The 17,643-nt window shown below is 41.2% G+C and overlaps 1 protein-coding gene across 1 annotated transcript in view; it reads right to left on the minus strand.

Annotated features, from left to right (window-relative positions):
- The window catches only part of msn.L (moesin L homeolog), a 56,571-nt gene extending 39,931 nt beyond the window's left edge, over positions 1-16,640 (minus strand). Inside the window, exon 1 of the mRNA XM_041572619.1 lies at positions 16,438-16,640. Within this exon, the coding sequence (XP_041428553.1) occupies positions 16,438-16,449 (12 nt within the window). The 5' untranslated portion in view covers positions 16,450-16,640. The remainder of the gene's footprint in view (positions 1-16,437) is intronic.
- Between the last annotated feature and the right edge of the window lie 1,003 nt (positions 16,641-17,643).

Below are 17,643 nucleotides of genomic sequence, written 5' to 3' on the forward strand. Positions count from 1 at the left end.
CATCCAGTTCAACAGGTAATCGTTCATATTAGCCTAAATCTGGCCGGTATATCTTACAGTTTATTAAAATATGAACTTTAAAACAAAACAATCAACATCTGGGCTGCCCCTGGATGGTACCACCCTATGCAAACATACCTATAGGCAGGGCCACCATCAGGGCTGGTACAGGCCCCATTTAAAGTAGAGGACCAAGCAAAATGTTTGGGGGTAATCCTTACAGTAACCCTGCTCAAAGGACCTGAAGGCTGGAAAATACATTATATAGCTGCTTTAGGCCAGGAACCCGTAGGGGAAAGTGGGAGTACAGAACCTGCATGCGCAACAATGGCAGTAATGCTTAATCACACAGAACATTTGCCATTTTGTATTCAATCTTTCCAGTACGTCTAACTGTAACTAGTAAAAGAGAAGGTCACCCTTAAATTAAATTTAAATTTTTTAGAGCAATGACACATAAGGAGATTTGTTGCCCTTGTTAAACATTTGCTACTGCAGATGACAAAGTTCGCCAAAAATCCCTTGCCAATTCGCCAAAAATCCCTTTGCTAACACTGTATTTACTGCATGTAAATTAGTTGCGGTAATTCAGGTTTCGCACTTTCCTGTGATTCAGCAGAATCGCACAAGTAATGTGGCAACTGGAATGGGCGGTGTCATTGCCCTTAAAGGGGTGGTTCACCTTTAAAGTAACTTTTATTATGTTATAGAACAACAAATTCTAAGCAACTTTCAAATTGGTTTTCATTATTTATTTTTTATAGTTATTTGTCTTTTTCTTCTGAGTCTTTGCAGCTTTCAAATGGGCGTCGCTGCACCCTTCTTAAGAAAAAAAAAATGCTCTGTAAGGCTACAAATGTATTGTTATTGCTACTTTTTATTAAATATTCTTCTATTCAGACTCTCTATTCCAGTCTCTTATTCAAATCATTGCATGGTGGCTAGGGTAGTTACCAGATTGCTTAAAATGCAAATTGAAGAGCTGCTGAATAAAAAGCTAAATAAGTCAAAAACCTTTAATAATAAAAAATTAAAACAAATTGCAAATTAACTCAGAATATCACTCTCTACATCTTATTAAAAGTTATCTCTAAGGAGAACAACTTCTTTAAATGTGTACCATTCTATTTTATCTTCCTCAATCATGCTGCTAGGGTAACTAAGCCCTAGCAACCAGACAGCTAAATTCCAAGTCTGGCAGTTGCAGGGGAAAAATAACTGTAAATAATTTGTAAAAAATAAAAAACGCATACAAATTTGCAAACTTTCTTACAATACTCCAGTCTACAGCACAATTCATTGTTAAAGAGAAGTACTCCTTTCATCAGCCTCTGGCTCATCAGTACGCAGTTAGATTGTTAATATTTAGAAGTTCCCAAGTGTCGACAGTCCCCAAGCTATTGCCAATCATGGACAAGGCACAAGTAGTTTGTGAGAAAGCAAGGGACCTTGTTGTTTCACCTAAAACCGTACCAGCCAGACTGCCAAATAAGGCTCTACCCAAGAGCAGCAGCCAGGAAAAGCCTGGGCAGCTGACGTCGAGCAGAGGAAGCCTTTAGTCATCCATTTCCTACTGATGCTGGAGTCCGGCCAACTTTCAGCAGACAGCAAGCTCCGTTAGTACAATCTTCCCCGAGTACTTCAATATGTACATGATGCTAGGCTGCCCCCATATACTTTATATAAGCTACAAGAAGGGAGGTGTAATGGGTAGCGCAAGTATCTTGTACACATCTGGGGGACAATAAAGTAACTAAATTAGATAATTTGCCACTGTAGCATGTGCCACAGGTACAGCACAATAACCCAATTATTATTATTGCCATCTGCTGTTTTAAGAAGAAACAGAACCAAAGTGCTACCTCCTGCTGGCTTTAACACAACTCTATCCATAGACGGGCAAAAATACACCCTCAGGCTAAAGTTGGCCAATCAAACTGCCTCTATGTTTTTGGAGGATGGTAGGCAAACCGGAGAACAGTGGCAATTGACCCACAGCAGATATATTTCCGGAAATTGGTATTTTATCTGTGCTTCCGACATTTACTTTCTCCTTTCTGTGCTGCAGGTGCCGGCAAGATAATCCCTTGAGAGCAATAAATCACAAAGCAGGTTGCCAAGGAGCCTGGAATGCTCCATGTTCATCACTGACCCTGCGTGATTTTCCTTTGGACGTGCCCCACCCATTGCTGCCAAGATATAATTATAGCATCTAAAACATCTGACTGCAGTTTTGGTCTTTTATTAAACACGTTCTCACCACCCATCCTTTTGTCTAGCAGTACACTTGGGTCTTATAAGGGTCAGACTGGCCTTGCTAGAATATTGAAGGATCACCTGGTGGGCCACAGCCAGGGACAATAAGCCCTCTCTTACTACCTTTATAGGCAGGGCTGCCATAAGGGGAACACAGGGGGTACAGGTGTACCGGGCCGGGCCTGAAGGGGGGCCCGGCAGTGCTGAACTTTTCGAAAGAACCAGGCCCCCCTTGACAGCCTCCTTCCGAACCGTCGAAATGCAGAAGTGCCGAAAAGCCGAAGTCCCGAAGCGGGGAAAAGACCCGAAGTCATGAAAGGAGGCGAAGTTGAAGTCCTGAAGCCACACGTTCAATTCCTCTGAACACCAATATGTGTTTTTTTAATCCCCCGACCACCAATGTATTATTTTAATACTCTATAGGCCCCTGCCACCAATGATTTTCTTAAAAAATGTTGATAGGGGCCCCAATTTTTTTTTAACTTGTAAGGGGGGCCCTGGCGCAATGTTTTTTTAAAAAATATTCTTTAGGGCCCCAATTTTTTTTTTAACTTGTAAAGGGGGCCCTGGCGCCAATGTGTTTTTAAAAAAAACATATTCTTTGGGGTTCGACCCTTTTTTTTCAATTTGTAAGGGGGACCCCATTGGAGGGCCCTGGTCCCCAATAGCTTTTTATAACTTGTGTGTGTGTGTGTGTGGGGGGGGGGGTTACGTTTTTTAGCACTGATGTCTCGGTGGTCTTTTAACTGTGATGTGGAGTAGGCAGAATCCGGGCCGGGTGGGCGGGGCCCTGAAATTTTTGTTGTACGGGCCCAGTGATTTCGAACGGCGGCCCTGTGTATAGGTCTATATGATACCTACTACATTGTCTAGATCAAATTGTTGTTTGAATGGGCTCTTGATGTCAGGTTTTCTGGTGGTGCCTAGGAGGCCCAGTCCAACACTGGATCTACTCACCCATAATCCTTAAAAATAAAATCAGCAGTCATACAATAGATACAGGCCCACTCTGAACTGCTGGACTGGGAGACATCAGACCCTTGCCCCTCTTGATTACAATTATGATATCAATCATTGGCCTCAAGTAAATCGGATTGGGGCAAATGCATTTGAAGGCAAATTGGGTGAAGATTGGTTTGTTTAGAAACCTTTAAAGGGGTGCTCCACCACTTGTAGTATGTTTGAGAATGGCTAATTCGAAGCAACTTTTCAATTGGTCATTTTTTTTTTTTTTTTTTTTAATTACTTTCCATCTTCTTCTGTTGCTTTCCAGCTTTCAAATAGAGATCTTAAAAGGAAATGCTCTGTAATGTTACAAATGAATTGTTATTGCCACTTTTTATTGCTCATGTCTGTCGTCAGGCCCTCTCCTGTCCATATTCCCCTCTCTTATTCAAATCAATGCATGGTTGCCATGGTAAATTGAAGCCTAGCAACCAGATTTATGAAATTGTAAACTGGAAAGCTGCTGAATAAAAAGCTAAATTACTCAAAAAACACCAATTATACAAAATTAAAAAGAATATCACTCTCTACACCAAACAAAGTTAACGCAAAGGTGAAAAACCCTTTTTAATAAACAAATCTTACAGTGTATGCCGAGATTAACTAAAGGAGGCCAAAACGTAAGGTCCAGTAAAGCCAGAAAAAAAAACGCCCATAAAGCTTTTAGGGCATCATTTCCTAAAAAGCATTCATAATAATTAGAATGTTACAAGGTAACCAGGAACGTGGGAGCCTTCCCTGGAGTTGTGTTCTTTAATGTGGCTGCAGATCTCCATAGTGACTAACTTGCAACAGCAGTGGAACATTGGCCCCACAAAAATGAATGCCATGACGGCTTAGGCACACAGACTCGGCACACAAAAGCCCCCTTTGTTCTGTGCCATGATGTGAGGCCAAGCTACACGCTGCTGCCCAAAATAAAGGAAACCAAGTGTCTAAATACACTGCAGAGTGATTTAAATATACATGCTAATGGGGGGGATTTCATAAACATCAGTACACTTGTGAAAGGTCTGGGCGCTCGCTCCTGTAGGAGATGCCATCTCATCCCCATGTAATATACAAAAATAGAACAAATGAAAAAGTGTATGACAAATTCAGTACAGCACATAGCAGCGACGTTTAGGACAAACGGTGTGCCATTTACCAAGCCAAATAAATGTATATATATGTATGTATGCATGTCTTGGGAGTTTTCACTTTGTGGGTTGCCACATCCTGTAGTGCCAGATCCAAGCCCTAGAGCTGCCCAAACACTAGACTGTAATCGCCAGTAGATCTTTAGATAGTGACCAGCATAACATGACACCAGGGTGTTGCCCACTGACTGTTCCATTACATCACTCAACATTCAGATATTTGTCAGTGTACATATTATTATGAATCACTTTACATCATTCCCATCAGTCCCTGCCCCAGCGAAGCTTACAGTCTAAGCTCCCTATCACATATACACACTAGGACAGATTGTATCCTGGCTTGTAACAAAACCAAGCAATCAAGTACTACAGGTATGGGACCTGGTATCCAGAATGCTTGGGACCTAGGGCTTTCTGGATAACGGATATTTTCGTAATTTGGATCTACAAGAAAATCCAATAAACATTAAATAAACCCAATAGGCTGGTTCTGCTTCCAATAAGGATTAATTATATTAGTTTGGAGCATGTACAAAGTACTGCTTTATTAATACAGAGAAACAGGGAATCGTTTTTTAAAATTTGGATTATTTGGATAAACTGGAGTCTATAGGAGATGGCCTTTCCGTAACTCTGAGCTTTCTGGATAACGGGTTTTCAGATACCTGTACAAGGCACAATGCTGACCATGGGGCCAGACTGTTGCTTGCATTTGCTTGTCACCCAATCAGACATGTAATTGTTTGCTATGGGTTACTAGATCTGGGCAAACTTTGCATCCATGTGCCAGTGTAAGGATTTGGCACATTCATATCAAACACCTTCCTCCAAAATGTACTTAAGTGATTTGCCTTTTATCAAACAATTTGATTTCACTTTACACAATATAGAACACAGGGTTAATGATATGTGCAACTAATCTGCCCACGCTGCAGGGTATGACACAATGTGCTGTCTGTATTCACGTTCGAGAAATATGTTGAGTACGTTACACGAAGGGCATGCTAAGGCATGGGTAAGCTGGCGTAACCCTCACCCCTGCTAAATGACCTTCTAAGCTGTGGCGGGCCTGCACACCAGGAGAGCTACTAAACTGCCATTTTCAAAAGGAGACTTCATAATGTTAATACTCCTAAGTCATGAAGAGAATGTCTCACACTCACACACATTCTGCATTGTATTTGGACCACTCAACAATCCCCCTTTGTGCTTGCAGGATCTAATGGTTCTACTTTCCCTTGCAAGAATTTGGTCAACACCCAACCGTGCGGCTAACATGAAGCTATTTTTAAAAAACAGCCCACTCCCTTCCTGAACTTGTTTAAAAAAAAAAAAAAAAAAAAAAAAAAAAAGTGAGTTTACTGTACGCATACCCCGCCATGTTCTGATGCTAAATACCTGCATGCCTGGACCACGTGTTGGTCCCAGCAAGGGCAGGACTGGCAATGGGTGTAAAAGGAACAGTAATATCAAAAAAATTGAATTGTTTTAAAGTAATAAAAAGATAATGCAGTGTCGCCCTGCACTGTTAAAACTGGTGCGTTTTTATCAGGAACACTACTGTTTATATAAATAAGCAGCAATGAGGGCAGCCATTCAAAGGAGAAAAGGTTCAGGTTACACAGCAGATAAGTTCTGAAAAACATAATGGTGTTGTTATCTGTTATCCACTATTTAACCTGTGCCATATAGCCTTTTTTCAATTTCCGCCATTCACAGCAGCTTGTTTATATGAACTATAGTAGTGTTTCTGAAGCAAACAGATCAGTTTTAACAGTGCAGGGCAACACTACATGATATTTTCATTACTTTTAAACACTTGCATTCTTTTGGTGCTACTGTTCCTTTAATGATTTATTAATCCGCATTCTGCTGGAAGAGAAATCTGAAGGGGAATTCAGTGGCCTGACGAAGCTGTTCTCTCTCATGCTGAAATGTTAATGAAATAATCCAGCTCTCTTTGTCCCAACATCTGAGTGCCATGGAATACACAGACTGATCTATATTTGGTGTCATGTGTCAGAGGATTACACGCACACACTTGGTATGAAGGCTTTTGCGCTGTAATCGATTTAGATAATATATGCTGCAAAGTGAAGGTACGCATGCACTAGGCTTGGTTATATTTTAAATCTAAATATATATTTCTTGTGATTAAAAACTACTAATTAATTACCTATTCAGGCCCACTGCTGTTCATATACCATTAAATGCATGGTTGCTAGGGTAATTTGGGCCCTAGAAACCAGAGTGCTAAAAGTGCAAACTGGAGAGCTGTTGAAAAAAAATCTAAATAACTAAAAAAACTACAAATTATAAAAATTGAAACCCAACTGCAAATTGTCTCAGAATATCTCTCTACATCATAGTAAAAGTTAGGTTAAAGGTGAACAACCCCTTTATGTAACAAATTTTAATAGCAAAAAAAGCACAACATTGGTCACACCTATATCCTTTTCCTGGGCAAAAGCAGGTACAGTTATGTCCCAATCCAGGCCTACCCCTGTCCACTTTCTTTTAAGGAGTCTGCACCTTTCACGGGCTGTGATTTTGGACTGTTCTGCATAAAATGAAACCAGTGGGAGTTACGAAAAAAAATGGAATAAAATATATAAAAGGGATGTTTGTTTCTTTAAGGGAAAATGAACAAATACCTAGATATACAGGTATGAGACCTATTATCCAGAATGCTGGGGACCTGGGTCTTTCCAGATAATGGGTCTTTCTGTAATTTGGATCTTCACACCTTAAGAATACTAGAAAATCATGTAAATATTAAATAAACTGAATAGGCTGTTTTTTTCCTCCAATAAGGATTAATTATATCTTAGTTGGGATCAAGTACAAAGTACGGTTTCATTAATACAGAGACAAAGGAAATAATTTTTAAAAAAAATTGGATTATTTGATTATAATGGAATCTATGGGAGACAGCCTTTCCGTAATTCGATCTTTCTGGATAATGGGTTTCCGGAAAACGGATCTCATACCTGTACAATTTTTTCTCCCATCTCATACATATTTCTGCTTGTTCTATTCTTAGACAGAGCTGTTTTGGAATTAAAACTTAAATGGGGAAAAAAGGCAATAGGCAAAAATAGCAAACTCGTATTCCCTGTGTACTAAATACAAGGGTGTCACCCCTCCACTCATTTTAAATTATAAATTGCCCTTAAAGTTTCAGTGACCACATATTGGGGTTTTAAATCCTTTCAAACCAGAGGATAACGGAAAGAAAAAAAGGCTTGTAACAGGCAGAATGTAGGTAGGGAAATACACAGCAGGCAAAACGCCCAACATTCACCCTGAGCTGCACAAGCCTAAGCTTCACTATGGGAAATAACTATTTTGAAACTTCACACTGGTTTTTCACACATACTGTAATATTGCTTTATGAGAGGATGGATCTAGTTCTGGAGGTGATAATGGGGTTATAGTAAAGCACACAATGCCCTGTCTGTCTGGTGCAAGCTATTTCTGTACAATTGCATTTTTTTAAGCTGTCCTGTAAAAAAAAAAAAAAAACACCTAGAAGTGAAAATGATAAATGTGCCACTGAGAAAGAAGCATTGCAGCATGAGGGCCCCACCCAGCGAGGGACATCCAGCCAACAAACCCCTCCTGAAATTAGGTGGAAATTTCCCTGGGTGAAATTCATCAAAATATAGCAAGGAGCCACCCTAGAACTGACAATCACCCAGCCACATTCACACGGACCCACAACCTCTCCCTTTATGAGGCCAGGCAGACAGCTATCCACCTAATACGTTAGGTCAGGGAGCTCAATCTTAAAAGGATGGTTCACCTCAAAGTTAACTTTTAGTATGATACAGAATGGCCAATTCTAAGCAACTTTGCAATTAGCCTTTATTTTTTTTTCTTTAGTAGTTTTTTTTTTAAATTATTTAATTATTCTTCTTCTGACTCTTTCCAGCTTTCCAATGGGGGTCACTGACCCCATGGAAAAACAAATGCTCTGTAAGACTACAAATTTAGTTATTGCTACTTTTTAATTACTCTTCTTTCTATTCAAGCCTTCTCCTATCCATATTACAGTTTCCTATAAAAATCAAGGCACTCTTTGTTCTATCCAGGCCTTCTCCTATACATATTCCAGTCTCCTATTCAAATCAATACATGGTTGTTATGGTAATTTGGACCCTAGCAACCAGATTGCTGAAACTGCAAACTGGAGAGCTGCTGAATGAAAAGACCACAGTTAATAAAAGCGAAATACAAGGCATCATGCTAAAAGTTAATTCAAACCGGCCGAGGAGAAGGATACAGGAACTGATGGGTTAAAACTCAAAATTCGATTGCAAGCTCCACTGGAGCAGAAAATGCTGTGCAACTAGCTTCTTCCTAGCAATTCCTTGTTCTTAGAGAGGAGTCACCTTGCGCTTGTGGAATGGCCAAACCCCTCACGTTTCACATGTATGTATGTATGTATGTATGTATGTATGTATGTATGTATGTATGTATGTGTGCAGCAAACACAATCTGAGATATGCCTGGGGGCCACCAGTATTGGGGCGCAAAGATTCTGAATCAGTAAAAGAGGCACCCCATATGCACCTTACAGTGCCATGTGAAATTCCAAGTGCATGTCAAGAAAACGGATGCTTTTGGCCTCCTTTAGTGCACTTAACTGATCATTTTGTCCAAATGAACCCAATAGTTTAAGCATCAGAGGGTAAAGGAACTTTAAGAGCAGATCTTGTGCTAGACTGTTATATCCATTACATGATGTCATTTGAGAGGGAGCGCTTCGCAGCAGCAACAACAGAAAATGATGAATTGAGGGACTCACAAATAAAAAAATAAATACAACAGCCATTAAAAAAAAAAAAAAAAAAAAAAAAAAAACACACAAGAATGAAAACATTTATTTAATGGATGTCAGTTTCCCTTTAAATGGGAGTGCCCCTTTAGTGATTCAGAATAGGCTGCTTAGTGCTGTCCCACCACCGGATATATGTGCAGGAACAAGGCATGGCAGGAACCAGACTATTAATCACATGCAACAGACCAACTGCAACTCAGCACTGTAATGTCTCAGCTCTAAAGGGCAATGTGAAAGCACCAACCGGGCACAATAATCTTCTATTTAAAATATATTACCTCTTTTATAATGTCCCTCGCTCATACTCAAATACACATGCTCAGCTTCTTATAGCTAATGTACATACAAATATATAAGCTAATAAACCATATGTTTAACCCATGATTTGCCTTTTAGGGTCATGTATAAACAATAGGCAAATTTGCTCCTATGCAGTAACCCATAGCAACCAATCAGTGATTAGATTTTTTTCAGCTAGCTGCAAGTTGAACAGTGAAAGCAATCATTTCATTGGTTGCCATTGGTTACTGCCCGGGAGCAAATTTGTCAAGTGTTTATAAATGATCCCCAGTTTGTGTTTATACTGTGTGCATGAATCCATTGGTGGGTTTGGGTTCTCACTCTGCATTTTCCTTCCTTCCATTTATCCCTTATCTTTGTTTCTGACATCCCCCCTTCCTTTCCCTCCTATGAGGGTAGGGGCGGCTTTTCAACACAATTTTTTTTTCTCTTTCAAGGGATAGCCTTCCTGCAAGTATATATATTTAACATCATAAGGCATAAACAGTTGTACGGTCATTAACAAAAGCTTTTTGTATTTTAATTCATTTTTCCTTGTAGCCAGACCAGAGAATGTTGTGCCTAGGGCTACATTATCCATGTAGCAGGCCAATAATAACTGTATTTGGAGCGCAGGAGAGTATAAAATGCATAATGTACCATAGCTGTAGCCTTCTCTTGCCAGTAAGTGGTAAGGGCTGGTAACTGCAAGGGGTGAGCATGCCAGCACAGGGCCTGGTAAGTATAGGTTGCCGTTGGCTTCTACTAATAACAGCTCTCCCTGTGTGGTTAGCAGGAAGCTCACCTTATCAATAAAATCAATGCTTACACCTAATAACCCCACTGGGTGCCATGCAGCAGACTACTGCTACAACCCAGGCCTCACTTATGCAAAGAAAGTTGGATAAACAAAGATGATACTGTGAAACATGGATTTAGGGAAAGTCTGAAATCACAAAAGCCACTGGCAGGACAACAGGGGACTATGTGGGTCTCAGTTCTGGTATAAACGGGTCTATAGGTACAACAGCAGCTTCTTCATCAACTGCAATCCTTCCAATGCTCCTGTTTTCCACAGCCCACACCAATATATACCCATAATTCACCCTCCTGTCGGGAAAGGAAAACTGTAGTATTCTGTTTATTAATAAAACACCCAAAAACAGGTTTGATAAAGATCAATTGGAAAAAAAATGTGAGCCAAACATGTATATTGGGATATTCTACTGACCAATCATGAATTCTGAAAGCACAAGAATTGTGCCATATCAATGGGGGACATTAAAGGGGTAGTTCCCCTTTAAGTATATAGAATGGCCAATTTTAAGAGCCTTTTCAATTAGTCTTCATTATTTCTTTTTTATAGTTTTAAAATATGTGGCTTCTTCTTCCGACTATATTCCAGCTTTCAAATGGGGGTCACGGACACCATCAAAAAACAGATGTTCTGTAAGACTACAAATGTATAGTTATTGCTCTCTTATTCATATTCCAGTCTCTTATTCATCAGGAAATTCTCAAAATTCTCTGGGATACCCAAAAACAGCATGGATAGTAAGATAACATCCTACAGATGCTGCAAATGTACCAGCCCCTTGCCACAGTGGAGCTTATACTCTAAGGTCCCTATTGTGTTTAATATGAGTATGACCCCATATGCACTTAGACCAGATTCAAACAAGGTAGTAACACGGCAATGGCAAATTTGAAAGCTGGAAATATTTAAAAGAAGGAGGCAAATAATTCCAAATTTTTTTTTTTTTAAATGAAGACCAATTAAAAAGTTGCTTAGAATTAGCCATTCTAGAACATGCTAAAAGTTAACTTAAAGGTAAATCAACCCTTTAATAAAGTGCTACGTGTCACAAAATGTATACAGACTATAAAAAAAATAAATGTAACCAATGTTGTAAAATATAAGAAGTCGTCTTGGAATTTTATGACCTGTAACAAAAATATACACACACACACACACACACACACACACACACACACACACACACACACACACACACACACACACACACACACTTATATAAAGCAGGATTGCTTTCTGCACACATTCATTTGCAGAGTTAACTCAAGGTAAATAATGAATGATAAACATGATTTATAGAAACAATCTACCTCCTATATTTTAGAAGAAAATTGCTTTCTCGGGACAAAGACAGTTTGCACAGATCTAAGTGGGAGTTTTCGGCAGCCATCTCTTTTAATCGGCAAAGCAGAACCGTTTCTCATGCTGAACAGTCAAGTAGGAACTTGACAAGCTTAAAGCTTAGGAGAATCACAGCCAAAAATGCTTCTTTTCAAGCTGAAACAAAGCACTGACTCTGCTCTGTGAATATAATTAGTGCAAGTTTGTTTCCTCTAGGAATCACTACTCCACACAGGGTAAAACATCTCAAAATTTTGTTTTGTTTGTAACTAAAACTGCTGGTTCTGACTCATGAAGCAAATTAGCAGTAGTCTGCTCTTCTCCAAATTTATAAGCAGCTGACTTCTGCTACATCACTAGCTGCCAAACCTTTACAATTAATGCCCCCTTTCAGGGTTCAAACTTTACACTTGTACCCCCTTATTAGGGTCCAACCCTCGGCCAGGGCACCCCTTAATGGTCCAACCCTTAAAAGTTCAGCCTTTGGACAGGCCCACTCCCCTTTGGCCAAGGCTCCACCTTCGAAGGTCCAACCTTTGGCCGAGGCTTTAGATTGAGCCCCCCCACGTCCCATTCCTCCCTGGTGGTGGGGGCAGCCACACAGTTTGGTATCAACTACGCTACACTGTTTCAAAAGTTAAAACGCAAGTTCAGAAAATAGTGAGACAAACTTTGCTTTTAATAGCAATTACATTTATTAATAACTTGGAACACGTTGAATTCATTTATCTTAGAAAGTGGCTTCAATTTCTTTTTAGAAAAAGATTTTCTGATTTACATCCCCTTTGCCGACTAGCACTGGGCACAGTAGCTCACAATCTCTGTGACTCTAGTCCTACCTCCTGAAAGGAGGGTCCACTCAAAACTCAACTGTCAGTTCTTCCTATGAGGAGGAGGAAGGAAGTGTCAAGGTCAGCAGTGGGGGCGGGGAAGGATATTGCTTGCTCTACTCAACTCTATCTCAGGGTTTTTTTTCTTCGTTCACTTGAAATTAGTTTACTTGAAAAAAAGTTAAAGTTCCTTCCTGTTGGGCCCTCCATCAGGTTAATGCTACACCCAGGCTGTGTAATATTAGACAGCTTTAACTTAAAAGGCAGAAAGAGCAGTCAACTGTACTAGCCTAAGCCAGACGTGGACTTTTTCCTGGGCAGGAACATAAATTCCTTTGAATTAACTTTTAGTATAATAAAAATTATATTCTGAGACAAATGGTCTTCATTCTTTATGGCGTTTGCACTATTTTTAATCAGCAGGTTACTAGGTAACAACTACATTGTAACCTGCCAGGATCAGTGACCCCAACAACCAGCGGCAGGCAAATAACTATAATAAATGAAGACCAACTAAAAAGTTGCTAAAAAGAGGGTCCTCTGATCCTATTTATTTTACCTACCTATGTAAGATTCTTATTTAAATGATAAGTTTATCATGCTAAACCTTAAGCTGAGTCAACCCTTTAAATGCAGCTGTTGGAATTGATACAATAGTTGCTAATAATCCAGAGATGCTGCTGATAAATGTATCCACTAAATGTTGCAAAACTGTAACCGTGTAGAGTCTGCACCTGAGTTACCGAGTTGCCAGACTGAAACCCCAGAGACCGGGACTTTAAACTTAGATTTTTTTGAAAAAACTGTAAAAAAAAAAAAAAAAAAAAAAAAATGGAAAGTAATTGAAATACGTCTTTGTTTCTGGAGAACAATCTTAAAACAACTGAACTGAAAAGTCTGTTGTTCACCTTCAAACTAGTTGTTTTCCGATAAAACACCAGGAATAACGACTTTTTTCAATTACTTTCTATTTTCTGTGTCACTGTTTTTCTAATACTGAAATGTAAAGTGCCTTTTTTCACCTTCTAAAACAGCTCTGGGAGGGGGGGTCGTCGACCCTGTAAACTGTTCTAAATTGATACATTTCTTATCTTTGTCCCTTCTGAGCAGAATCTCTGGGTTTCATTATAGGCAGCTGTTAGAATTGATACAATAGTTGCTAATACTCCAGAGATGCTGCTGAGAAATGTATCAACTAAATAACAGTTTAGAGTCTGCGCCTGAATTACTGAGCTGCCAGACTCAAACACCAGAGACATGAACATTCAACTTAACATTTAGATTTTGGAAAAACAGTAAAAAATAAATAATGGGAAGCAATTCTGGGAAACAATCTGGAAACAACTGAACTGAAAAAAAAAGTGTTTGGAAGGTGAACAACCCCTTTAGGGTTGGGTCAGACGGGCAGATTCAGGGAGATTTAGTCACCTGTCGACTAATCGCCTCTTCTGTTGGGGCGACAATCTCCCCGAACTGCCTTCCACCTGCTTGAATGAAGAATCGCCTGCGCTAATGCACTTGCGGAGCTTCGATTTCCAAAGTCGGCCGAAGTTTCGCAAGTGCATTAGCGCAGGCGATTCTTCATTCAAGCAGGGTGGAAGGCAGTTCGGGGAGATTTTCGCCACCGAAGAAGAGGAGGTCACCAGGCGACTAAATCTCCCCGTCTGCCCCAACCCTTAATGAAACTCAGGGATTCTGCTCAGCAGGGACAAAGATAAGAAATATTTAGAATGGCTTACAGGGTCGGCGACCCCTCTTCTCAGAGTTCCTTTAGAAGGTGAAAAATTAAACTTTACAATATTAAAAACAGTCACATCCAGAAAATAGAAAGTAATCGGAAAATGTTTTTATCTCTGGTGAACTATCTGAAAGCAACTGAACTGAAAAAAAAGCGTTGGAAGGTGAACAACCCCTTTAAGCCCTTATATATATGTTTCCCAACCATGCAGAGAGCTGCTGTGCAAAATTAAGTGTACATCAGGTTTCAACTTTCTGTAGTTCTGTTTCACTTCCTGCCCGCAAAGAAGGGGCCTATGCAAAGCAACGGATTTGCAGAGCTGGTGGAAGAGCTGAAGCCTACACCAGATTTATAGAACACCATAGGGCGGGTAAGGTTTAAACTGCTGTACACTTTTCTGGGAGCTGCTTTCTTGCCTACAGCAGCAGCGGGCATAGATATCAATACGGCTCACACAGAGGATGCTCTGGCAGAATGAAGCCATTCAGAAGAGACTTCATGAATATCAGTGGGTGTAAGAAGCCGTCTCTCTCCCTGGAAAGAGGCCAAGCTAAGTGGGGGGGGGGGGGGGGAGAAGAGAAAGATCTTTGCACAACTCCCAAATTCTGCCCTAATGCAAAAAAAAAAAAAAGTGCAACGGCTGAAGAATTTGCACGGAAGCTAAGTGAGAATGAATGTGAGTGAGCAACCTCGCAAGAGATGGGGACAGAAGTTTCCACCATATGCTATGGGGGAAAAGGGAGGGGGGCATTAAGAAGGGGCCCCTAAATGCCAGTAACTTCTCTGACATCACCGCTGGCACTGCCTAGTTGGCTGCTGCGAGACAAAGCTGGTAGAGGAGACACCCTAAAAACTTACACACCCTTGGGAGACGGCTCTGACAGTTTCTTCTCTATCATTACAGGAAAGGGGTGGGGGGTATTGAAACCACTGACAGTGAATCATGCCTGCAAGTCACACTGACTCCCTCAACTCCGTTTCACAACTTTTTGTTCCCGCTCTAAAAGTGCCCTCAACAATGCTGCAACCGACGCAGACTACAATTCCCAGAATCCTGACCTGAATGTTGCAGTTGCCACAAACAACTTGTGACCGTCTTTTATCCGCCTTATTTACTGTATGATAAGAGAAATCCCCAGCACTTAACCAAGAGCAGGCCCTATGAAGCCAACATGAACTATACTTCAGAATAAAGAGACAACGCTGCTATCACTTTGCTAAAGTGTAACGAGCTGATTCCCCCACTCATGAGAAAATTCATTTTCTTTCCACTTGAACAAGTCGTGACAGCTCTCACTAACTACAACGTGCCTGCCGACTCCAGAATTATCATTGGAAAGGACTGCACGCACATTAACTCACTCGCTGATATAACACAAAGGAGACATTGCCAGAACTCACACATTGCCCAGGGTAGCGGCAATTATTTTATTTATTTATTTTCATATTTTCTACACTCATTTTTTTTTTCTGTTAAAAGCAACATATGGCTGGCTGTTTTATTGTGTCTGCACTGCTAGTTCTGACTCCTGCAGTCAAAAAAGTGACTTCTGCTACACGGTGTCAAGAGTGAGAAGAAGAGAAAGGTACCTGCTTGGCATTGCACTGTATACTGTAATGAATGTATAGTAGAAAGCAGGCTGGAACTTGAATATGAATTATTCCTGACATGTTCTACTGACAGGGCTTCTGTCCCTCAACAGACTCTCCCAATGCAGTGCAATAAGTTTACCCTGAGAGAGTGGAATACAGAGGGGTTGTAGGTGCAGAAAAAGCCCCAGGCACATTTGAATATTAAAAAGGCGCAAAGCTCCAGTTGCTGTGACAGGAAACAGCGGCCACGTTGTATGTCCCCCCCCCCCCAATCTGCCAGAGATGAGCCAGTCCATTTCATCTAAACAAGTGCACTTAATAAAGTCTATTGTTAGACAATGCCAAAAGATCAGAGAGGCGGGGGAAGCCTCCTAGCAGAGGAATCCTATGCTATACAAACTTCAGGCATGGGCACAGAGAACCCCCCCCCCATTACTTGGCTGCTTTTGTTTGCTCCAGGGATAGCGGGACAAGCTTTACAACTACAGTTCCCATCATCCCCCCCACCCACACACACAGCAGAAGTGGATGGAACTTGTAGTTCCAAAAAGAGCTGCAGCCTGAGAGCGAGAGATGAGAAAGTTGCGGGAACTCACAGTTTTTGGCATGGTGATTGCTGGTGAGATCTCTCTGTCTGACTTGTGTCTTGGCTCGTTCAGCGTCTCCCCATACAGTGAGTGGGTGCCAGAGGGTCTCTGCGCCGCCGCCGGGCTGCCTGTCTGTAGCTGTGCGACTAATCCCACTGCTGCTAACGGAACACTAAGTTCTGGCAGCAATAACCACACCCAGCTAAGGAAGGGCTGGCCCACAGACTAGCCTTTGTTGACTCCTCCTATGAGCCCGTGACTCCTCCCACCCATCTCGTCAGCCAGTGAGTCCCAGGCAGAGGGAGAGGCTGCTGTGAGTTTAGGGCGCTGGATGATGTCATAGGAATAGCGGCTTATGTCATATGCGGGGCTGCACATAAAGGGCATTTGCCAGTAACACAACAAGGGATCTGGTGGGGTAGGAGGCAACTGGTTCATATTTTCAGGACTATTAGAAACATATGCTCCTCCCATTCTGAACACTGTTTAACATTGATTTCTAGGCTGTTCAAAGGAGCTGAGAGTTGTAGTTGAACAACAGCTGGGGGATGCAGCTTGGACAGTCCTGCTCTCCATTTGGCTTTGATTTTTTTTCCCAGTCTTTCTGCTGCGCTGGGAGCCCCTTCATCTCTAATTCTGGCCCTGGGTCTCCTGGTATTTTATGGCATAAGTGGGCTTTTTATGGAACTATAGTAGTATCAATAGTAACAATGAGCCCCAATGTGGTACTGCTTAACTGTCTTTCCTGAATGCCTTAACTCCAGGCCCGGACTGGCAATCTGAGCGTTCTGGCAAATGCCAGAGGGGCTGCTATAAGGTGCCATAGAAAGTCACTATTTAGTGGGCTGGTGGGGGCTGTTTGGTTTGTGTACCTGAAATGCCAGGGCCTATTTTAATTCTCAGTCCGGACCTGCTTAACTCCCTCCCTCCCCACACACTAGAGTCCTGCAGCGGGTCGGGTACCAGCGGGTTACCCGCAAAAACCTGCAGTTTGCAGGTAGAAGTTCCAGGTGCAGGTATAGATGCGGGTCATGGGTTTTCTCAATATCGATTTTTACTCCTTTTTTCTGATCATGCCTACTTCCGATGATGTCACTTCCGGTTTACAGTGGCATCACTTCCTGTTGTACTTCTTTTCCCCCGATCACTCCTACTCCCGATGATGTCACTTCCGGTTTACAATGGCATCACTTCCTGTTTTAATTCTTTTTTTCC

Source organism: Xenopus laevis, chromosome 8L (assembly GCF_017654675.1).
Source record: "Xenopus laevis strain J_2021 chromosome 8L, Xenopus_laevis_v10.1, whole genome shotgun sequence".
Lineage (NCBI taxonomy): Eukaryota > Metazoa > Chordata > Amphibia > Anura > Pipidae > Xenopus > Xenopus laevis.